This window comes from Scylla paramamosain, chromosome 32 (assembly GCF_035594125.1).
Source record: "Scylla paramamosain isolate STU-SP2022 chromosome 32, ASM3559412v1, whole genome shotgun sequence".
Lineage (NCBI taxonomy): Eukaryota > Metazoa > Arthropoda > Malacostraca > Decapoda > Portunidae > Scylla > Scylla paramamosain.
The window spans coordinates 10,894,374-10,916,647 of record NC_087182.1 but is presented as its reverse complement, the minus strand read 5'-3'; the positions used below and the strand labels follow the sequence as shown (position 1 = coordinate 10,916,647).

At 39.6% G+C, this 22,274-nt stretch overlaps 1 protein-coding gene across 4 annotated transcripts in view; it reads right to left on the bottom strand.

The window, feature by feature from the left end:
- The window catches only part of LOC135089179 (dystrophin-like), a 58,853-nt gene extending 43,934 nt beyond the window's left edge, over positions 1-14,919 (bottom strand). For 2 of the 4 annotated variants that reach the window (XM_063984495.1, XM_063984493.1), the window contains exons 1-7: positions 8,078-8,265; positions 5,842-5,978; positions 5,309-5,510; positions 4,886-5,014; positions 3,736-3,850; positions 2,307-2,418; positions 1,862-2,028 (exon numbers count right to left, since the gene is read on the bottom strand). In XM_063984495.1, the coding sequence (XP_063840565.1) occupies positions 1,862-2,028; positions 2,307-2,418; positions 3,736-3,850; positions 4,886-5,014; positions 5,309-5,510; positions 5,842-5,978; positions 8,078-8,166 (951 nt within the window). In that variant the 5' untranslated portion in view covers positions 8,167-8,265. Of the gene's footprint in view, positions 1-1,861; positions 2,029-2,306; positions 2,419-3,735; positions 3,851-4,885; positions 5,015-5,308; positions 5,511-5,841; positions 5,979-8,077; positions 8,266-14,405; positions 14,467-14,763 lie in introns of those variants that run through there. The other 2 variants (XM_063984494.1, XM_063984492.1) reach the window with 2 other exon arrangements.
- Between the last annotated feature and the right edge of the window lie 7,355 nt (positions 14,920-22,274).

The window sequence follows — 22,274 nt, the reverse complement described above, 5'->3', positions numbered from 1 at the left end:
GCATCATTCTCTATACCATATCTCTCACAAGATTACTTTTTTCCTTTTTTTATTTTAATCACTTGCTTTTCCATGTCTTTATTGTGTTCCTGTTGCTGTTGCCTTATTATCTCCTCCCAATCCACCTTTTGTTGTTGTTCTCTCTCTTCTTTCCAACTTTTGACTTCATCTGTCACGAATTCTTTCTTTCCTAACCATAGTCTCTCTCTCCTGTAAAGCTTTCTTTAACTCCTCATTCTCTTGAGTTTCTTGATTTCTTCACAGTTCTCCTTGTTTAAGTCCACTATTTTTGTCAGCTCTTCTCTCAGTTCTTTGTTTTCTTTTTCTTTATCCATTTCTTCATCTCTATTATATCACTCAAAATCTTTTTACACAATCACCACCCACCTCTCTCTCTTTCTTCCACATCTTTATTATTGTTGCTAAGTTACATATTTCTTCTGTTATTTTCATATTTTCTTCTTCAATTATCCACATTCGTTTATTTGTATGAGGTCCTCATCCTTGAATCGTTCAAAAACATTTACCGTGCTGGCCACCATCTTTCCTGTTGATGTCACTGACAATGTTTATCTATCATTACTCTTCCATTTCACCCTTTCGGCCACTTTTACACTTCACTTCCCCTGCACTCACACATCACACAATTCCCTATTATGGAGGCAAGACTCAAGCTCAGCCCCCCTGTACAACCAAAACCTAGGTAGATCCTTGGAGCTGCTGTAGATGTGTCTGATCAGCTGGGTGGTGTAAAGTGAGCGTGCATGCTCATGCGCGCGCGCGTGTGTGTGTGTGTATGCACATGAAATCTGAACTGGTGGCAACCTGTGAAAAAACTGAATCCATATACATTTCACTTCTGGCACCAATATGCAAATAATGAAATCCATGAATATTGAATCCACAAATGCTGAGGACTGACCGTTCTGGGTAATTATATCTTGAGATGTAATCTCTACTCTGTGTACTTTGTCTTGCTGGGATGATTGTATTTGCCTGATTATATATTGAAATTCTTACTCTGCATTTTTCGTCCAGAAACAGTATATATGTGGTCTTTTCTATATGGCAGAAAACAGCTTATAGTTTGAGAATATCCAGTCACATATAACTCTGTATGGCAACTCAGACTTGTTGGCTCCAAGTCCCAGGCAAAGCAATGAGCAATGAGGCTCAAAAGAGAGGATGGGCAGTTTGGTTTTCATCCATACCTCCCCACATTCTTTCAATGTTGCTTGCTCACCAAAGCACTTTAATGGCATATCAACTTTCCAGGGACCAGCACCTCAGTGGGCTTTTTTTTAATTATATTTTTGTTGCCCTTGGCTGGTGTCCCCCTTCATAAAGAAAGAAAAAAAAAAAAAAAACAGCATTAAGGAGACAACCATATGTTGCAAACAAGAATAGAAAAAGCAAAAAGCAAACACAAAAAAGACAGAAATGACTGCAATACAATTTGTAGAAATATTGCTTACATTAAAAAAAAAAAAAAAGGGAGAAAACTTATTCTGAAAAAATAAAATCAGATACTAATTAAATCATACTAAAGACCATAACATAATTTTCTAGCATGTAAAGCATAAGACTGTTCAGTTGTGGCTTAAGACAATTTTTGAAAATCCAATAAGGAAGAACTTAGGGAAAGTTGGTGCAAAAGTGACAGGGATAAATAGGCATACTTGAACTGAAGCAGTTGTCTAGATAGTGGTCTTGAATTAAGATAAAATTTTCATGTCAATAAAATGATCAATATTTTCAAAATAAACCAGTCACTCCCCTTAGAAGTGGAAGGTTCTCATAAATTTACTCTTATATCTATATGGGATAAAAGCATAAAGATGAAAACAGGGTGATAATATACCTCATGGCAATATTCCTGGATGGGATGGGAAAGCTTGTGACCTCGAGAAGTGCGTGCATGCAGGAAGCAGTCTTGGCACTGGTTGTAGCCGAGACAATGCAAACACTGGTACCTCAAGCCAATGATGGGGCGTTGCTTGCATACTCCACACTTCACATCATGACACACTGTGAGCCACAATATATTAGGTCAGGCATATGCTAAGTTAATATGACCTGCATTCACTATGCTTTCTCTATTGACACCAAGCACATTAATGAAGTTTCCAAAATCAAGAGTAAGAAATAATGGTTTCTTTTAACAATAATACTTTTAGCAATGTGGGTTCCAAAATGACAAGTGGAAGTTCTATAAGAGCTTTCAATTTGTATGATGAAAATCTCATAATTTCAAGTCATAAAAAGTTGAAAACCTGACTACAACAAGAAAAGCTGATAACACTGACCAAGTTCTGCAGCAGTAAGCCTGTACAGAGTAGTCCACCAAACAAGGGTCTGTGGTTCCTGCAGCAGCCAGTCCAGCAATACCTCTTCAGTTATCCCCACCTCACCCTCCACCTGCCAAGAAATTCATGTTGGCAACTTCCTGTTAAGGAATACCTCTTACCTCAGGGAGCAGCATGATCTGCCTACTCAGATATGTGAAAATTTTATAAGAAATATCTCTCTCAGCTACCTGCTAAGAAACTAATTTTAGCTGAGGGATACCTCTTGTCTCAGAAACCAGAATGATCTACCTTTTTAGATTTGTTAAAGTTTTAAAAGAACTATCATGCTTCAAAAACACTAAAAACAGTGAAAAGCATTCATGCTTCCATTTAAATTAATACAAAATTTCATACCATAATATACACTGATATTAAAGATTTCAGCTACATCTGGGTTACTGTATCTGAATTGTCAAAAATTTAAGATATCTCTGATGATTAAGCCTCAACGTCACATGAGTCCATTCAACATACTTTTGGTCTTGAGCATTATGTAGCCTTGAACTGAAACATGCATATTTCCCATTCATCCCTATTTCTTTTACAGCACAAAAATTTGTTCTACATTCCTACAGTGAATTTAGATTTCTATTTGGGCATTTTGACAGGGGCAAGTAGTGTGTGATGTCAAGGCCATATACAAGCAAACTGCATCTAGTTCAAAATGGCAAGGTATTTCTTATGGAATTATGAAGTACCCTGCACCCTAATACGGTCCATACACCAATGGATCCCAAATAATGTTCCCATACCTCCCACAGGATGACAAAACCACATAATTTTCTTGCACTCACCCCTCACCTCTATCACACACAATCATTTTTGTTTGCTGGACAGTCATTCTTCTCTCATTCAGTGCTCTTTTCACACAGTTCATCCACTCGAGGCATGGCCTTCCTCTTACCATTTCACAGTCTACATCTGACCTTATTTTTCTCTTTATTTGTTTCCTGTCCTCCATTTTCTCCACATACCCAAACCATCCTAGCACACACAGCCCAAACATCAAACTCTTTCAAAACACCAATTCTTCTTACCTCCCCATTTCTTGTTTCTCCAAACATACTCTTTGATTATGACTACATTCAACCATTTCTCTTCCACTACCATAGCACCATACAGCACAGTGGCCACCACTATTCCCTCATATAACTTTCTCTCTACACATATCTAGAATCCTCTGCTTGAAATTTTTTTTTTTTTTTTCAGTCCACTAAGGACTGTACCTGCTTCCTTTACCCTGCAATTCACACCTGTCTCAACTCTTCCATCCACTGTAACTGTTACTTCTAAATACATGAACAATCATAAACAACATACATAGTACTAAGAATTCACTCATTATTTGTCCTTTCATGTGACAACCATGATGCAAACCACTACCCACCTCCTTGAAACAGCTCTCCACTGCTGCTGACACCAGTGAGAGGCCAAAGGAAGGCTGCTCTGACAGGAGTTCTGGGATACGTGCTAAGTCCCGCAAGATGGAAGCAAGTCGTCGCCTATAGAATATAAAACAAATAATTTAGGATTTTCTGTTAACTTAAAATTTTTTGCTTGAATTAAATAAGTGATTATTTAATTCAAGTCTTATAATCAACTCTGATTATAAGAAAATAATTCAAGATTTAAATCCATGATTTCTGTAATAATCAATATATATTAAAGTACAGTGGAACCTCAGTTACCAAATGCCTCCCTTTTTGAACAAATCAGTTTTTGAACAAAATTTTGAGCTCATTATTGCATTAGTTGGCGTAACATAATTCAGTTCTACAACAAAATTACTTGATTTCAATTATTAAAAGACATAGCAAAAGTTGACGTTTATTACTAATTTATAGTTTCTATAAATATTTACTTTGTGCAAGACAGTATTTCAATATTTAAAACAAGGTAAATGTGATCCCGTAGAAACCTTGATATAAACAAATAGTTATTGATGCTCAGGAGTAATCCCAAGCCATCTGTGGCTCTCTCAATGACACAAATCCATCAATACTGCACAACTGCATTTTTCCACCAGCTTTTCTCAGCAACAAGATGTCTATAAATATCTACGATCACCTTCATTTTGGTGGTAAGTGGGTTGCTCCTTTCTGTGTCCTTCTGTAAGGCTTCCCTCACTAGATCAGTAACAAAGAGAATACCTGCACAGTCTAAACAGTATCTTCTGATGAGTTCTGTGTCATTAAGTTCCTTCAATACATCCTTTCTGGATAAGCAATTTGTGAGCTGGAGATATTGAAAAGCAGCCATCTTGGTTGTGGAAGTATCTGTCACAGGCCACTAAGACAGGGTAGACTGGTGCCTGGGAACGGATTACTCCATTTTACATTGATTCCTATGAGGAAAATAGTTTCAGTCTTCGAACAGTATTCAAGAACGAATTAAGTTCTAGAACTGAGGTTCCACTGTATCTTCTCTTCTTTCCACCGAATAAAGAATGCACACTGTGACAGTAGGGTTCTCACTCTCTTTTACTACTCTGGCACTCCACTACAGAGGCCCTACCACAGTGACTACAAATATAATACCTGGTGCAGCAGTTGTTGTGATCAGCCACCTGGTTGAAAAGGTAACGATACTTCTCCTGCAGACGGCCTCCACACAGTACCACAAGCAGCACCTTACACCCTAGCACCTGCACCATACCACTCCGGCCTCTGTTAAAAGAGTGGAAATGTGTATTATCACTTGACAAAACAGTTCCATTTTATGCACCCCCCCACTGATACAGTACTGTTTTTTGGCCAGGTAACTCCCTACATTCGTCCTGCTGCTGTAAAGACCAATTTCACAACAGCAACCTTTGCATACTGAATCTAAGCTACTATCATGTACTATTACCAAATAAAAATTTCAGCAAATAATGAACAACATATTTTCTATGTAATAAAAGTAATCACCACTACCTCTAATAACTCTTCATCAACAGAAATTTGAGATGATCAACTTACAAGTCATAGATGTTCAGCAGGAGATTGATGGTAAGCTGAGTGGCAAGAGCAGCCTGGCTGTGCCGGTGTTTGTGGGCACTACGTAGTATCTTCTGCACCACCTCCTCTACCTGCTTTAGTTCCACCAGGTCACTGTTCTCTCCAGCCCTCAGTCCTGCACTGTCAAAGGCTGTAGCAACATTTTGCAGTGACACATCCTGCACTGCAAAGAGAATTTCCAATCATATCTTTTTCATATATTACACAAGTCAGCTAATGCATTTTTATTTTTTACCTTCAAAAGACTGTGTCTGAGGTTAATGTTATGTAAATCTCTCATAACCTTAACAGAAAAAGGGAAAATATGTTGCAACATTTTAATCAATTTATGTGATACAATATTTGCATAAATTATTTTGTCATCCTAGTTGAATGTACAGTTTCTCTTTGACTTAGAATTCTTCCTTTCCCTATTAAGTCACAAAATACTACCAGCGGCTAAGCAGAATGAGTCCGCCCATGAAATGCACCTTTCACATCCAGAACAGACTTACATTTAAGTCTAGTCTGCAGACGCCTCAGCTTGCAGGCAGTGCGATAAGCTGCAAACTTCACAGTGTTCAGTGACTGGATCTCTTCAAAGATGCGCACAAACTCTGGATGGTCCCACTGAGTCACACCTCGACTATGGCTGGCCAAAAACAAAACACACATTTACTAATGAAATCACTGCCTTTATTTTTCTTTAACAAATTTTTACTTTTTTTTTTTTTCACTACATCTGATATACTGAAATATTAGTAACATGTGAGCAGGTTGTAGATAAACTTTTCATGAAAGTGACAAAACTTAAAGAGTTTGTATTATATGTGATGCCCTTCTTAGTGATGCAGGTAGTTATGGGATAAGATGTTTAATATGGCTATTTAGTTAATACGTGAAGTTACGATAACAAGCTTTTGAGGCTAATTCCAAAAGCAACCCGTATCCAGAATTAGCATATCCTCTACCCTCTAAACCTCCTCAGTGCAGCAGGCAACATCAACAGATACTATGCCACACTCTTGTTCTATAGCAGCATTGCATAGTGTTTGTTGCAGAGCACACAATAGCTGCTCCCTGTGCTGCAACTCCTCCTTGGCTGCCACCTGGTTCTCCTGCCCAGCATTCTTAATTCTATCTGAGCTTGTAGTTAGTCATCAAGCTGCTGTGTCTGCTCACTTCAGCCAGCCAGTTATCTTTACAAACATCACTATTCATTATGCTGGTGCTCAGTGATAAGCTTCACTGATGAGCAGTGCCACTGGCTGTCTTGTGTCTGCACTTGATGGTCTTCCTCATGTACAGTGCACTTTTTTATTTAAACATGAAAAAATGGTTCCTATTCACACCTCCTTAAGGAGGCAAAGGGATTTGCTAGTAGTAATCATTAATTCATGAGTTAATCTTTTTGTCCATTAGAAAGAACTCTCTAGTCCTTCTGTTATTGGTAGAAAGATACATGTGAATGATGGGCATGCCCATCCAGTACCAAACCTGGTGAATATTGGCAGGCAATGCTGACAGTCACATTCTACTTACCAGCATCATGTCCACAATGTCACTTTTAAGTCAAGAACAATTCACTGAAGGGAATCAGTGGCAGTGATAAGTCATGGTGTGTACAGAGCTTATCAGCAGGCTGGTGTAGCTGGCCCAGTACCATCACTTTCAGAGTTGTTTAATACTATGGCATCATACAACCTTGTCACTGTGGGGTCTTAATCAACTAATAATGTCTGATACTGGTCCAGCTGTGCCTGAACCTCTTGGCAACTGCAGACTGTAGCCAGGCCCTTGGTCTCCTGCACCAGCAGCAGGAATTGTGCCTTTCTGCTGAGTCTCTCTATTCCATTTTGGCCAAGTCTTAATGATATAACAGGCAATTCTGCTGTATTTCCCAAGGATGAGTGGTAATAAAAGGCTATCAAAAAATCACAGCAAATATGCCTGATGTCAACTCCCAGGAGTACAGCATCACTCCATGCCTTGACCAGGGCTGAGTGCAGACTTGACAATGGTGTGGAGAAAATGCCGTACATAAAAGTAACTCCATATTTGTATCTGACTGTCACTATAGGATAGGCACAAGGACGATGGTTCCTTTAAGATGACACTTGGTTCTTCCTTAGCATCCCTTACCACAAACAGATCTTAAACAACTCAACTCGGAAGTGTTGTGATATAAGTACTCTTTCCTTTTCACACATATTGAAGGAGTTACCAAGGTGTCTGGACTATTTGAGCATGTACTTTTTCGAAGAGAACAATTCAAACTCAGAAAAACTTGAGTGAATACTTTTCCAAAGGAGTCCCAATTGGGACAGGATGTTAAAATGATATATAGATGGATGTAGTCAGACATCTGGTTTCTGGACAAAGCTTAAGCAGGATGGCATCATATCCCAGAGTTTTCTAGTAGCAGCTCCCCTTAAGGAAAACTTTTGCACATTTTGAAGGAAACAGGTGTCAACTAAGTAACGTGCTTCCAAACGTGACCGCTGTGGTAGGCTGCAGTACTGACTTTGCAACACTGGCATCTTATTTGAAGATAAAGAGTGATGAAACTTTCTGGTGTCTGAGTGGCACTGCTGTCAGTGCTCTCCACAGACTGCTTCTGCCTCCCTGCTTGTAGGATCTGGTTCCAACTACTCATCACCCCATGGTGTCTGTCATCCCATTGGCTGAGAGTATCTGACAAGCAGATTTCACACACATTTATACCAGTAATCAGCCCACTGTTGCATATACCATGGAAACCAATTCTGGAAGCCAGTGTGAAGACTGGTGAGGTGATCCACTGCCACTCCATAGTGATCCACATCCAGTGGGAGACTCATTTGACATCAGTATTTCTTTCCTGATTCCAGCTTCCTCCTCAGAAGCACCTTGCTCTATCCCTTCCATGGATGTTGGAGCCCAAGAAATGATCAATCACAAAGAAGTGAATGACATGTAAAGTATCTTATCTACGCTCTTGCTGATTAGATATTTGCCTCAATATGGATGCATTCATTCAAATTGTTCTCAACTCAAATATGCATTCACTTGAATGGTCCTCTGCTGAAAAGGTCATGTATCCAACTACCAAAGGTTAGATTTAATTTTTAAAATCTCTCCACTGTTATGTGGCAAAGACTGACATTCATTAATCACCATAAGCTACATGGCAGAGGTCTTTTAAGGGAGCTATAGACAGGGTTGGAAAAAAACAATTTTTTTCTTTAAACCCAACCTGTTTTTTTTTTCTGGGGGGTAATTAATTTTTTTGTTTTATTTATTTTTTGTTTATTCTTCATATTTATATGTAAATCAGTTTAAATAAGCAATTAAAAAAGTTAAACAAAAGTTTTGAAGTGTTCTTTTCTTTTCATGTAGGAGAACCACAGAGAGAGAGAGAGAAAAAGAGAGAGAGAGAGAGAGAGAGAGAGAGAGAGAGAGAGAGAGAGAGAGAGAGAGAGAGAGAGAGAGAGAGAGAGAGAGAGAGAGAGAGAGAGAGAGAGAGAGAGAGAGAGAGAGAGAGAGAGAGAGAGAGAGAGAGAGAGAGAGAGAGAGAGAGAGAGAGAGAGAGAGAGAGAGAGAGAGAGAGAGAGAGAGAGAGAGAGAGAGAGAGAGAGAGAGAGAGAGAGAGAGGGGGGGGGGGGGTTGGGGGGGAACTGAAGTGTCGCTCCCAGAACAGAGCCAAAAGCGGTCGTCAAAAAATAAAGGATACGTGTCTTGAAACCTCTCTCTTGAAATAGTTCAAGTCAAAGGAAGAAGGAAATACAGCAGGCAGGGAGTTCCAGAGTTTAAGGGATAAATGACTGAGAATACTGGTCAACTCTTGCTTTAGAGAGATGGACAGAGTAGTGGTGAGAGAAAGAAGAAAGTGTTGTGCAGCAAGACTGTGGGAGGATGGAGGGCATGCAGTCAGAAGTTCAGAAGAGCAGTTAGCATGATATAGTGGTAGAAGATAGCAAGAGATGCAACACTGCAGCAATGAGAAAGAGGCTGAAGACACTCAGTTACTTAAAAGAGATGAGTTAATAAGATGAAAAGCTTTTGATTCTACCCTAAAGGAGCAGTATGAGTACATACATGTGAAGCATGTTCCATACATGGATGGATAAGGCCCTTGTACAGAATTAGAAAGACTGCCAGAGATGCCTCATAATGCCTAACTTCATAGAAACTGTTTTAGCTAGAGATGAGATGTGAAGTTTCCAGTTTAGATTATAAGTAAGGGATAGACTGAAGATGTTAAGTGCAGAAGAAGAACAGTTCAGTGTCATTGAATAGGAGGGGATAGATACTCTGGAAGGTTGTGTTGAGTTGATAAATGGAGGCATTGAGTTTTTGAGGCATTGAACAATACTAAGTTTGCTCTACCCCAATCAGAAATTTTACAGAGATCAGAAGTCAGGCGTTCTGTGGCTTCCCTGCAAGAACTGTTTACTTCCTGAAGGGTTGGACGAATACAAAAGGACATGGAAAAGCACAGAGTGGTACCATCAGCATAGGAGTGGAGAGGACAAGAAGTTTTGTTTAGATCATTGATTAATAATAAGAAGAGATTGGGTGACAGGACAGAACACTGAGAAACACCACTGGGTGACAGGACAGAACACTGAGAAACAACACAAAAAGAAACCTTGAGATGAAGTTACAGAGGGAAGAATAGAAGCCGTGGGAGGGTAGTTTGGAAATCAAAGCTTTGTGCCAGACTCCATTAAAAGCTTTTGATATGTCTAAACCAACAGCAAAAGTTTCACCAAAATCCCTAAAAGAGAATGACCAAGACTTACTAAGGAAAGCCAGATCACCAGTAGAGTAGTCTCAATGGAAACCATAATGGTGATTAGATAGAAGGTTGTAAAGTGGTAGATGTTTAAGAATCTTCCTGTTGAGGATAGATTAAAAATTTTGGAGAGGTAGGAAATTAAAGCAATAGGATGATAGTTTGAGGGATTAGAACGGTCACCCTTTTCAGGAACAGGCTGAATGTAGGCAAATTTCCAGCAAGAAGAAAAGGTAGATGTTGACAGACAGAGTCGAAAGAGTGCAAGCATGGAGGCACAGTTTCAGAGAACAATAGGAGGAACCCCATCAGGTCCATAAGCCTTCCAAGGGTTTAGGCCAGTGAGTTTTTTTTTTTTTTTTTCTTTTAACATAGGAGGGACACTGGCCAAGGAAGAAAAAAAAAATAAAATAAAAAAAAAAATAAAAAAAATAAAAACACTGAGATGCCAGTTCCTGAATAGAGTCCAGTGATGGTCAAAAATTGAAGGATAAGTGTCTTGAAACCCCCCTCTTGAAGGAATTCAAGCCATAGGAAGGTGGAAATACAGAAGCAGGCAAGGAGTTCCAGAGTTTACCTGAGAAAGGGATGAATGATTGAGAATACTGGTTAACTCCAGCATTAGAGGTGGACAGAATAGGGGTGAGAGAAAGGAGAAAGTCTTGTGCAGGGAGGCCACAGGAGGAGGGTAGAAATGCAGTTAGCAAGATCAGAAGAGCAGTTAGCATGAAAATAGTGGTAGAAGATAACTAGAGATGCAACATTGTGGCGATGAGAAAAAAGGTTGAAGGCAGTCAGTTAGAGGAGAGGAGTTGATGAGACGAAAAGCTTTTGATTCCACCCTGTCTAAGAGAGTGGTATGAGTGGAACCCCCAAGACATGGATGGATAAGGCACTTGTACAGAGCTTGCAGCTCGTGTGTGGATGAGAAAAACTGGCAGAGACATCTCAGAATGCCTAACTTCATAGAAGCTGTTTTAGCTAGAGATGAGACATGAAGTTTCCAGTTTAGATTATAAAAAAAGGACAGACCAAGGATACTCAGTGTAGAAGAGAGGACCAGTTGAGTGTCAATGAAGAAGAGGGGATAGTTGTCTGAAAGGCTGTGCTGAGTTGGTAGATGGAAAAATTGAGTTTTTGAGGCACTGAACAATACCAAGTTTGCTCTGCCCCAATCAGAAATTTTAGAAAGATCAGGAGTCAGGCATTCTGTTGCTTCCCTGCGTGAATCGTTTTCTCCATGAAGGGTTGGACGTCTATGAAAAGGTATGGAAAAGTGCAGGGTGGTATCATCAGATTAAGAGTGGTTAGGGCAAGAAGTTTAGTTTGCAAGATCATTGATGAATAATAGGAAGAGAGTGAATGATAGGACAGAACCCTGAGGAACACCACTGTTAATAGATTTAGGAGAACAGTGACAGTCTACCATAGTAGCAATAGAATGGTCAGAAAGGAAACTCAAGATAAAGTTACAGAGAGAATTGAAAGAACAGGAGGGTAGTTTGGAAATCAAAGATTTGTGCCAGACTCTATCAAAAGCTTTTGATACGTCTAAGGCAACAGCAAAAATTTCAACAAAATCTCTAAAAGAGGATGATCAAGACTCAGTAAAAGGCAAAAGATCATCAGAAGAGCGGCCTTGACGGAACCCATACTGGCGATCAGATAGAAGGTTGTGAAGCAATAGATGTTTAAGAATCTTCTTGTTGAGGACAAATTCAAAAACTTCAGATATGCAGGAAATTAAAGCAATAGGACAGTAGTTTGAGTGATTAGAACAGTCACCCTTTTTAGGAACAGGCTGAATGTAGGCAAACTTCCAGCAAGAAAGAAAGGTAGATGTTGACAAAGTTGAAAGAGTTTGACTAGGCAAGGTGCAAGCACATAGGCACAGTTTCAGAGAACAATAGGAGGGACCCCATAAGGTCCATGAGCCTTCCAAGGGTTTAGGCCAGCTTGGGCATGGAAAACATCACTGCAAAGAATTTTAATAGGTTGCATGAAGTAGTCAGAGGGTGGAGGAGAGGGAGGAACAAGTTCTGAATCATCCAAGGTAGAGCTTTTAGCAAAGATCTGAGCAAAGAGTTCAGCTCTAGAAATAGATGAGATGGCAGAGATGCCATTAGGGTGAAATAAAGGAGGGAAAGATGAAGAAGCATAGTTACTGGAAATGTTTTTGGCTAAGTGCCATAAGTCAAGAGGGGAGTTAGATCCTGAAAGATTTTGACACTTCCTATTAATGAAGAACAGACACTTGTTTAGGTCATGCTGATACAGGTTGGTTCAGTTGGACAAAGACTGTGTTAACTTGTACTGTACAGGATATGAATGGATCAGGCTTGACTTTTTATTTTCATGTGTATGTACATATATAGACCTTATTTATCAATATGATATAACTAAATTTTTGTATGTAAAATAAAAACTTTTTTTTAATTCTTATTTATATATATATATATATATATATATATATATATATATATATATATATATATATATATATATATATATATATATATATATATATATATATATTTTTTTTTTTTTTTTTTTTTTTTTTTTTTTTTTTTTGGTGGGTTTTTTAATGCTAACCCTGACTATACAGTTCTTCCAGACCAACTTGGTATCCCAGTCATTGAATATAACTGGCCATGCTGTTGGTACCTCAACCCCCATTCCTCACCCCACCTGTCCAAGCAGGTGCTTGTGAAGGTGGCAGTAAAGGTCCTCTGCTGGCATTTTCTTCCCTAATATATTTACTTACACTGTGAATGACTTCCTTTCCTTGGCTATGCAAATCACAAAAGTGAGAAGCTGGAGTGCTTTCCATGGCAACAGAGTGACCAGAAATTAATGATCTGACCTGAGACCACAGCAGGTTAAATGGGCAAGGCCTGGGAAAGTCATGTGTCAAGGATGCTGGGACAGAAATGTCAAACGAGCTGTACATGTTGCCAAGTATACCGAAAGACATACCGAGTGTTTCTTCCATCTTCAAAATGAAAACCATTCAATAAGCCATGCAATCATATATGAACTATTATAATTTTAGATATATTAAGGCAAAGGATGACAGTGCGAGTGAGAGAGAGAGAGACTGCCATGTACCTATCAAATAAGAACATGACAACAATACTGGGACAGGTGTAGCCAATGCCCTGAGTAGCAAGTTAGTCTGGAAGGACTATAAATGAATCATGTTTGTTTTCCTATTGTTCAAAACCCCACTCTTCTTCCTGGCCCTCAAACTTGTTACACATAGGAAAAGAGACAAGGATGAGACATAAAATTAATAGATTCCCTGAAAATGAAACTTCTTATAATGTAGGATAGAAAAGGTGTGCAGCTTATGCCAAGGTTAATGTGAAAAATAAAAATATATCGCTCAGAAAAGCATAAAAACACTTGCCAAACAAGTGTTTCCAAAAAAAATAAAAAATAAATAAAATAAAAAAAAATACATATTCTGTCCACCTTTCAAATATTCTCAAATCATTTATCATTTTCTTTGGTAAAGTCTGAAACTCCCTGCCTGCTTCTGTATTTTCACCTTCCTATGACTTGAATCTTTCAAGAGGGAGATTTTAAAACACTTATCCTGTATTTTTGACTAATGCTTTCAACTCTGTGGGCGCCAGCACCTCAGTGGGCCTTTTTTTTTTTTTTGCAATTTTTATTGTCTTTGGCTGGTGCTCCTCCTCCATTAAAAAAAAAAAAAAAATAATGTTTTGGTAAATTTATATAAATGCACCCATTTAACATTTCACGATGAAACTACATTACCCAGCTGGATTTTGATGCACTTCAAATGAAACAAGCAACCATTTCTGCTCCAAATCAACAGCTTTTTCTTTATAACCCCCACCTACATACATAAATCAATGATTTGCAATGAAAACAAGCAGATTCCTCCAAAAAGATCAAAATCTACTAGAAAAATGTAGCTTCGTCCTCACAGACATTGAAAAAAAAAAATGGAGCTTAACTAAACCTAACCTAATCAAACCTAACTAAACTTAACCTAACAAAACCTTACTAAACCTAACCTAGTCTAACCTAACCTTACCTACCTTAACGATAAATTTGATAAAAATGAATATCTTAAGAATGCACAATTTGCGGTGGTAAAGATATACACCAATGTATTATGTGACATGAGTACTTGACTGTTTTTTTTATTTTTTTATTGCCAAGAGACGGGTGCACTTATATAATAATACCAGGTTTTTTTTTTTCCTGCTTGTAAAATGAACACGCGTAATGTTGACACGGTAAACGTAAAAGAAAGAAAAAAAAACTTACTTGACATAATAAGGCACTCCCGAGTCGGTGCGCGCCACGGCCCACTCCTCCAAGACATGACCTGCCAGATAGAAATATTAAAATCCCAGCACAAGGAGCATCATACTCCCCTCTCTCTCTCTCTCTCTCCAAGTCCACCACATCTATCAAAATAAATCATTGCATCCTTGGAGGACATGCAAATATTAAAGAATATTAGGGTTTTCATCTGAGGGCTAGGTTAAGAATAGATTCATTCAGTTAACTAATTTAACTGATAATGTGTATATTATGACATGAAAAAAGAAGTCATATTTTGCTGAAAAGTAAAGTTAGTGTCCGGAAATAAGGTTAGTTACTTTCATAATAATTCACCTACCCTCCAGTGTCTCCACCATCACGCCGCACTCTGCAGGTTATCCAGGATTTGTCCTTTACAGATCTTTACACTGTAATTCTTTCGCGTTCTTTCCTTCCTCACCTCACCGCACAGCAGGCAACACTGTTTGAATGAGACGCGCAGGCCAGCCAACCCTCCCAATGTTGCCACTTTAGTGGGTGTGTGTTTTTAGTGTATAGAAAAAGATTCATGTTACAAACTTTTTTTTTTTTTCGAAAAAAAAAATTAAGAGGTATTTTATGCTTTTCCGAGGGATATGATTTTGTTTAGTGGGATAAACCTTTGATACGGCTACAAGTGATCTTATGATTGTGGATTCCCTTTGGGTCTTACTGTTCTCTTTTATTCTTGCTGTGTTCTCTTTCCAGGTTCCAGGTTTGGGTATTTATTTATTTTTTTTTCAGTTTCCTCCGGTGATAGTGAATGAAAACGAGTATATTTGGTATTCCTGCTCTGATTTTGTTTCGCAAAAAAAAAAAAAAAAAAAAAAAAAAACTTTGGTTTTGTCTTATTTCTATATATTCTGGACAGTCTAATAGAAAATGTTCTAATGTTTCCACTACACAGTCACAGAATGGACGCTTCTCACTTTTGCCCTGAAACTTGTTTCTACTAGCAGTAATTCCTGGGAAAATCGGAATAATACCTCCTCAGTTCCCCATAATTAGCAGAGGCAAAACACCAGAGGCACCTCCGCTTTGGGAGATCCTGAGGAGGGATTAGAGAGATACGACAAGATACAGGTATGAGGTTGTGATCGGAGGAGCCCAAGGGTAGGGTGACAACATTAGCAGGATCAGAGGTTAGAAAGAGGTAAAAAATGTTGGTCGTATTTCCAAGACGGTCAGGAATATGAGTAGGGTGTTGCACCAGTTGCTCTAGGTCTTGGACGATAGCAAAGTTAAAGGCCAGTTCACCAGAAAGGAGAGGAAAGCCGAAGATGGTGGCGAACTTTAAAGCCTCCAGGAATAGAGATCTCCGTATAAAGGAAGAGAGTCAGGATGTGCTCCATTTTGGAAGTTAAATGGTAAATATATATATATATATATATATATATATATATATATATATATATATATATATATATATATATATATATATATATATAGCTAGAGGAGTTAGGTAAGAGGAATATGGCACAAATAAATTTAATGGAAGTGACTCTGTAGTCATATCCAGATGGTGGAAAATTTGAAAGATTCAAGAGCATGGGTATGAGAGCAAGTTTAGTCATTGCGCACATAGACACAACATCCAGATTTGGATTGAAAATGAGGATAGAGAAAGTAGGAGGGAACAGAAAAGGGGCTACCGTCAGTTGCCTCAGACACTGTTTCGGTGAGGAAAAGATGAGGTTTAGTAGAGGAGAGGTGGTGTTCTGCAGATTTTAAATTAGATCTAAGGCTGCGAATGTTGCAGAATTTATGAAGAAAAAGTTAAGTGAGATATCAAGACGCTTAGGGTCGAAACCAGAGGAGCAGTCCAACCTGGGGTCATTTGTGGTCCCTTCCCCAGACAAGAACTCCGAGACTGGTGTAGAAGTCACCATATTTAATTTAGAATTTTGAGTGAAGGGAGTGTGTATAATTGGGATGGTGGGTGTGGGTGAATGAGTCGCTAGATGGACAGATGGGTGGTTGGGTATCTGACTGGATGTTAAGTTGAGTGGATGGATGGGTGGGTGGATTGTTGATTTGCGTGGATGGATGGGTTGGTGAATGGGTGGATGAATAAATGGATGTGGGTGGATGGGTGGCTGAGTGGCTGGGTTCGTGAACAAGTAGAAATGTGGATGATTGTGTGAATGAGTAGGTCAATGGATGGATGGATGGATGTGGTGGATGGGTAGGAGGGTGTCAGTAAGTTGATGGTCGGATGAGTAGTTTGATGGGTGGATGGATGGTTGGGGTGGATGGTTGATGGGGCTTGGTGGATGTATGGAAGGATGGATAGCTGGGTGGATGGGTAGATGCCATGGATTTATAATGGGAGGAATCGGTATGACGTCACGAATGTGAAGCCAACGCGCTATTGGTCCGCTGGCGTCCCTATTCCCCCTTACACCCAAAAGATTACCAGCTGAGCATTGAAAGTACAGGGAAACGCCGTTATACCGCTACTTATTTCCTGTTTTTTGCTATTGCTTTCAGGCCTCTTACCTTATCTGTGACCACAAAAGACTGCAATAGTGCTGTTGTGCTATGCCACCAGGATTTAAACGTAAATCATACATACAAATCAGATCATACAGTGTTTTTCAACTTGGGTAGACTTCGGTGGACTTGAGCGAGAAGCTGTCCTTGGGGAGGACAAATGAGTGGACAAGACCATGTCCTCATGTACATATGCATGTATGTATATGTTAAAACGTTTAAAGGATGCCCGACGGTGCATTACTTGTTGGAACATGTACAAACATGTTCCAGCTGAAGCGGGTTCATTTAGAAAATGCATTGGGCGCACGAAAGAAAACGAGAGGGAGTAAGGGTAGGAGTGAAAGAAGGGGTTCCCTTCATGTCATCCAGAGGTACTCGAAGTTCCACCTACCGGCTAAAAGAGTGAGCGTGGTTTTACCTGAGTATTATATGGATATTGATCTACAGGGGAGAGGGCTGTCTTCCCCTCCTTGTTGAGATTTATGAATCATACAGGATATCCCGCTGGTTAAGGTACATACTTCAGGATTTGATAGTGCAAGTAATTCCAAGTCGAAAATACTCTATACATACATATATACATGTTCGTACATGTTCCAACAAGTAATGCACCGTCGGGCATCTAATTTTCCATCTGTAGAACATCACCTCTCCTCTAATAAACCTCATCTTCTTTTCCTCACTGAAACGCAGGTGTCTGAGGCAACTGATAGTAGCTCCTTTTCTGTTCCCTCCTACTTTCTCTATCCTCATTTTCAAACCAAAGCTGGATGTTGCGTTTATGTGCGCAATGACTTAACCTGCTCTCGTGCCCACGCTCTTGAATCTTCTGAGTTCTTCACCATCTGGCTACAACTACAGAGTCACTCTCAAACTAACTTTATTTGTGCTGTATACCTCTCACCTAACTCCTCTGATTATAAGAAATTCTTTGACTACTTAACTTCCAAAGTGGAGCACATTCTGACTCTCTTCCCTTTTGCGGAGATCTCCATTCTTGGAGACTTCAATGTTTATCACCAGCTTTGGTTTTCCTCTCCCATCACTGACCATCCTGGTGAACTACCCTTCAACTTTGCTATCCTCCATGACCTAGAACAATTGGTGCAACGCCCTACTCGCATTCCTGACCGTCTTAGCGATACGCCCAACATTCTTGACCTTTTCCTAACCTCTAATCCTGATTATGCTGTTACACTCTCTCTTCTCTGTTTGGCTACTCTGATCACAATCTCATATCTGTATCTTGTCTTATCGCTCCAGTCCCTCCTCAGGATCCCCCTAAGCGGAAATGCCTCTGGCGTTTTGCCTTTGCTAGTTGGGGGGACCTGAAGAGGTATTTTGCTGATTTTCCTTGGAATAATTACTGCCTCCGTGACAGAGACCCGTCTCTGTGTGCCGAGCGCATAACAGAGGTGATAGTGTCTGGCATAGAGGTGTACATCCCTCACTCTTTTTCTCAGCCTAAACCTTCCAAACCTTGGTTTAACACAGCCTGTTTTCCGTGCTATACATGATAGGGATGTGGCCCACAAAAGGTACTTGAGCCTTCCATCACCAGAATCTCATGCATTTCATATTTCTGGCCGGAACTATACCAAGCTCCAACTAGCCAAAAACTCCTTCATTAATAGAAAGTGTCAAAATTTTCCAAGATCTAACTCCCCTCGAGACTTCTGGCATCTAGCAAAAAGCATCTCCAATAACTTTGCTTCTTCTTCTTCTTTCCCTCCTTTATTTCAACCAGATGGCACCGCTGCTATCACATCTATCTCTAAAGCTGAACTCTCCGCTCAGACCTTTGCTAAAAACTAAACCTTTGCTAAAAACCTTGGACAATTCAGGGCTTATTCCTCCCTCTCCTCCACCCTCTGACTACTTCATGCAGCCTATTAAAATTCTTCGCAATGATGTTTTCCATGCCCTCACTGGCCTAAACCCTCGGAAGGCTTATGGACCTGATGGGGTTCCTCCTATTGTTCTCTGAAACTGCGCCTCCATGCTTGCACCTTGCTTACTCAAACTCTTTCAACTTTGTCTATCAACATCTACCTTTCCTTCTTGCTGGAAGTTTGCCTACATTCAACCTGTTCCTAAAAAAAGGGTGACCGTTCTAATCCCTCAAACTATCATCCTATTGCTTTAACTTTCTGCCTATCTAAAGTTTTTGAATCTTTCCTCAACAGGAAGATTCTCAAAGATCTATCACTTCACAACCTTCTATCTGATCGCCAGTATGGGTTCCATCTACTGGTAATCTTCTGGCTTTCCTTACTGAGTCTTGGTTATCCTCTTTTAGAGATTTTGGTGAAACTTTTGCTTTGCCTTAGACATACAAAAAGCATTTGATAGAGTCTGGCACAAAACTTTTATTTCCGAACTACCCTCCTACGGCTTCTATCCTTCTCTTTGTAACTTCATCTCAAATTTCCTTTCCGACCATTCTATTGCTGCTGTGGTAGACGGTCACTGTTCTTCTCCTAAATCTATTAACAGTGGTGTTCATCAAGGTCTTGTCCTGTCACCCACTCTCTTCCTATTATTCATCAATGATCTTTTAAACCAAACTTCTTTCCCTATCCACTCCTACGCTGATGATACTATCCTGCCCTTTTCCACGTCTTTTCACAGATGCCCAACCCTTCAGGAAGTAAACAGTTCATGCAGAGAAGTCACATAACTCCTGACTTCTGGTCTCTATAAAATTTCTGATTGGGGCAGAGCAAACTTAATATTGTTCAATGCCCCAAAAACTAAATTCCTCCATCTATCAACTCAACACAACCTTCAAGACAACTATCCCCTCTTTTTCAATGACACTCAACTGGCTCTCTCTTCTACACTGAACATCCTCGGTCTGTCCTTTTCTTATAATCTAAACTGGAAATTTCACATATCATCTCTACCTAAAACAGCTTCTATGAAGTTAGGTGTTCTGAGATGTCTCCTCCAGTTTTCTCACCCGCCCCCCGGCTGCTAACTCTGTACAAGGTCCTTATTTGTCCATGTATGGAGTATGCTTCACATATCTGGGGGAGTTCCACTCATACCACTCTTTTAGACAGGGTGGAATCAAATGCTTTTCGTTTCATCAACTCCTCTCCTCTAGCTGACTGTCTTCAGCGTCTTTCTCATCGTCGGAATGTTGCATCTCTTGCTATCTTCTACCGCTATTTTTCATGCTAACTTCTCTTCTGATCTTGCTAACTGCATGCCTTCCCTTCTCCCGCGGCCTCGCTGCACAAGACTTTCTTCTTTCTCTCACCCACATTTCTGTCCACCTTTCTAATGCAAGAGTTATCCAGTATTCCCAATCATTCATCCCCTTCTCTGGTAAACTGTGGAACTCCCTTCCTGCTTCTGTATTTCCATCTTCCTATGACTTGAACTTCTTAAATAGGGAAGTTTCAAGACACTTATCCTTCAATTTTTAACCACCACTTCGGATTCTATTCGGGACCGGCATCTCAGTAGGGTTTTTTATTTTTATTAAATTTTTGTTGCCCTTGGCTGGTATCCCCCTTACATATATAAAAAAAAAAAATGTGTTTTGGTTTATTTTGCAGGAAATTAACGTGAAATTTGTGTCGCGGGAACCGCTTGCCTGGGTTGGCTTCCACCTCCTTCGTTCCCTTCTTGGCTTATTACCTACTCCAGTGTGCCATGTAGCATTAAATGATAACTTTTTTGTGTGCAATCTACACAGTCAAAGCCTTACAGGAAACACCAAATAACAAATTAAATTTTTGTATGTGTCAGTGAAGAAAATATAAAGATAACACAGCAATACCGTGGATGTTAAGTGTTACTTTTAAACATACAGGACAACTCATTGCAGTGAGTTGTCCTGTTTGTTGTATGTTTAAAAAATAACACTTAACAACCATGGTATTGCTGTGTTACCTGTATATTTTCTTCACTAACACATAAAAAGAAAAAGAAAATGTCATTAGTTAACTGTTTCCTGTAATGCTTTGACTGCGTATATTGTACAAAAAAGAAAAAAAAATCACTAAATGTTGCGCGGCGTCACTGGAGTAGGTAGCGAGCCAAGGAGGGAAGGAAGGAGGCAAAGGCCCATCCAGGGGAGTGGTTCCCGCAACATACAACTTACACGTTAATTTCTCGCAAAATAAACCAAAACACAGCATATATGTATAGAGTATTTTCGACTTAGTATTACTTAAACTATCAAATCCCGAAGTATATACCTTAACTAGGCGGGATACCCTGTATATCTTGTGAGAGTAGTGTCTTCCTCGTTCTAAAATACGAGTAATAGTGACCTATCTGTCTCCTCGATCAGTGAATAGTTTCGCATGTTTCATGTTTAGCTGTCTTCTTTCTCTCAAGACCCATCACTATTATGGTGATCAGGTCTGTCTTCTGAGAGACTGAAGACGAGTTGAATATGGATTAGTGTACCAAAGTGGTACACCACTACTACTACATGTACCAGGAATGGCTCCACGTTTATTTGGTGTAGTACGAAAATAATACAGTGTGTTCTTCCTCCAGTCTTGTTCCTCCACTGCTCTCTGCTTCTTGACTGCCCTTGATGGAGAGGTCAGTCTCTATTTATTTATTTATTTATTTACTTATTTCTATGCAAGAAGGCCACTGGCCGAGGGCAATAAAAAATGTATAAAAAAAATGCCCACTTAATGCCAGTTCCCAAAGAGAATTCCAAATAGAAAAAAAATCAAATAATGAAGGCTACGTATTTTCAAATCTCCCTCTCGAAAGAGTTCAAGTCATAGGAAGGAGGAAGTACAAAAGGAATCAGGGATTTCCAGAGATTATGAGAGAAATGGATAAATTGGGAATACTGGTTAACTTTTGCATTAGTTTGTTGGACAGAATAGGGATGCGAAAAAAGAAAGTTTTGTGCAACGAGGCATGGGAAAAGGACAGGCATGCAATTAGCAAGATCAGAAGAGCAGTTAGCGTGAAAAGAGCGATGGAAGATAGCAAGAGATGCAACATCGCGGCGATGAGAAAGAGGCTAAATAGTCAGAGGAAAGGAGATGATAAGACGAAAACCTTTTGATTCCACCCAGTCTAAAAGCACGGTATGAGAGGAATTCCCCTATACATGTGAAGCATACTCCATAAATGGCCAGGCAAAGCCCCTGTACAGAGTTAGGATCTGTGGGGTGGGGGGGTTAGGTGTGGGGGGAGGGGAGATGAGAAAAACTGATGAAGACAACTCAGAACACCTAACTTCAAAGAAGCTGTTTTGACTAGAGATGAGATGTGAAGTTTCCAGTTTAGATTATAAGTACAGATCAGACCGAAGAAATTCAGTGTAGAAGAGGGGGAAAGTTAAGTGTC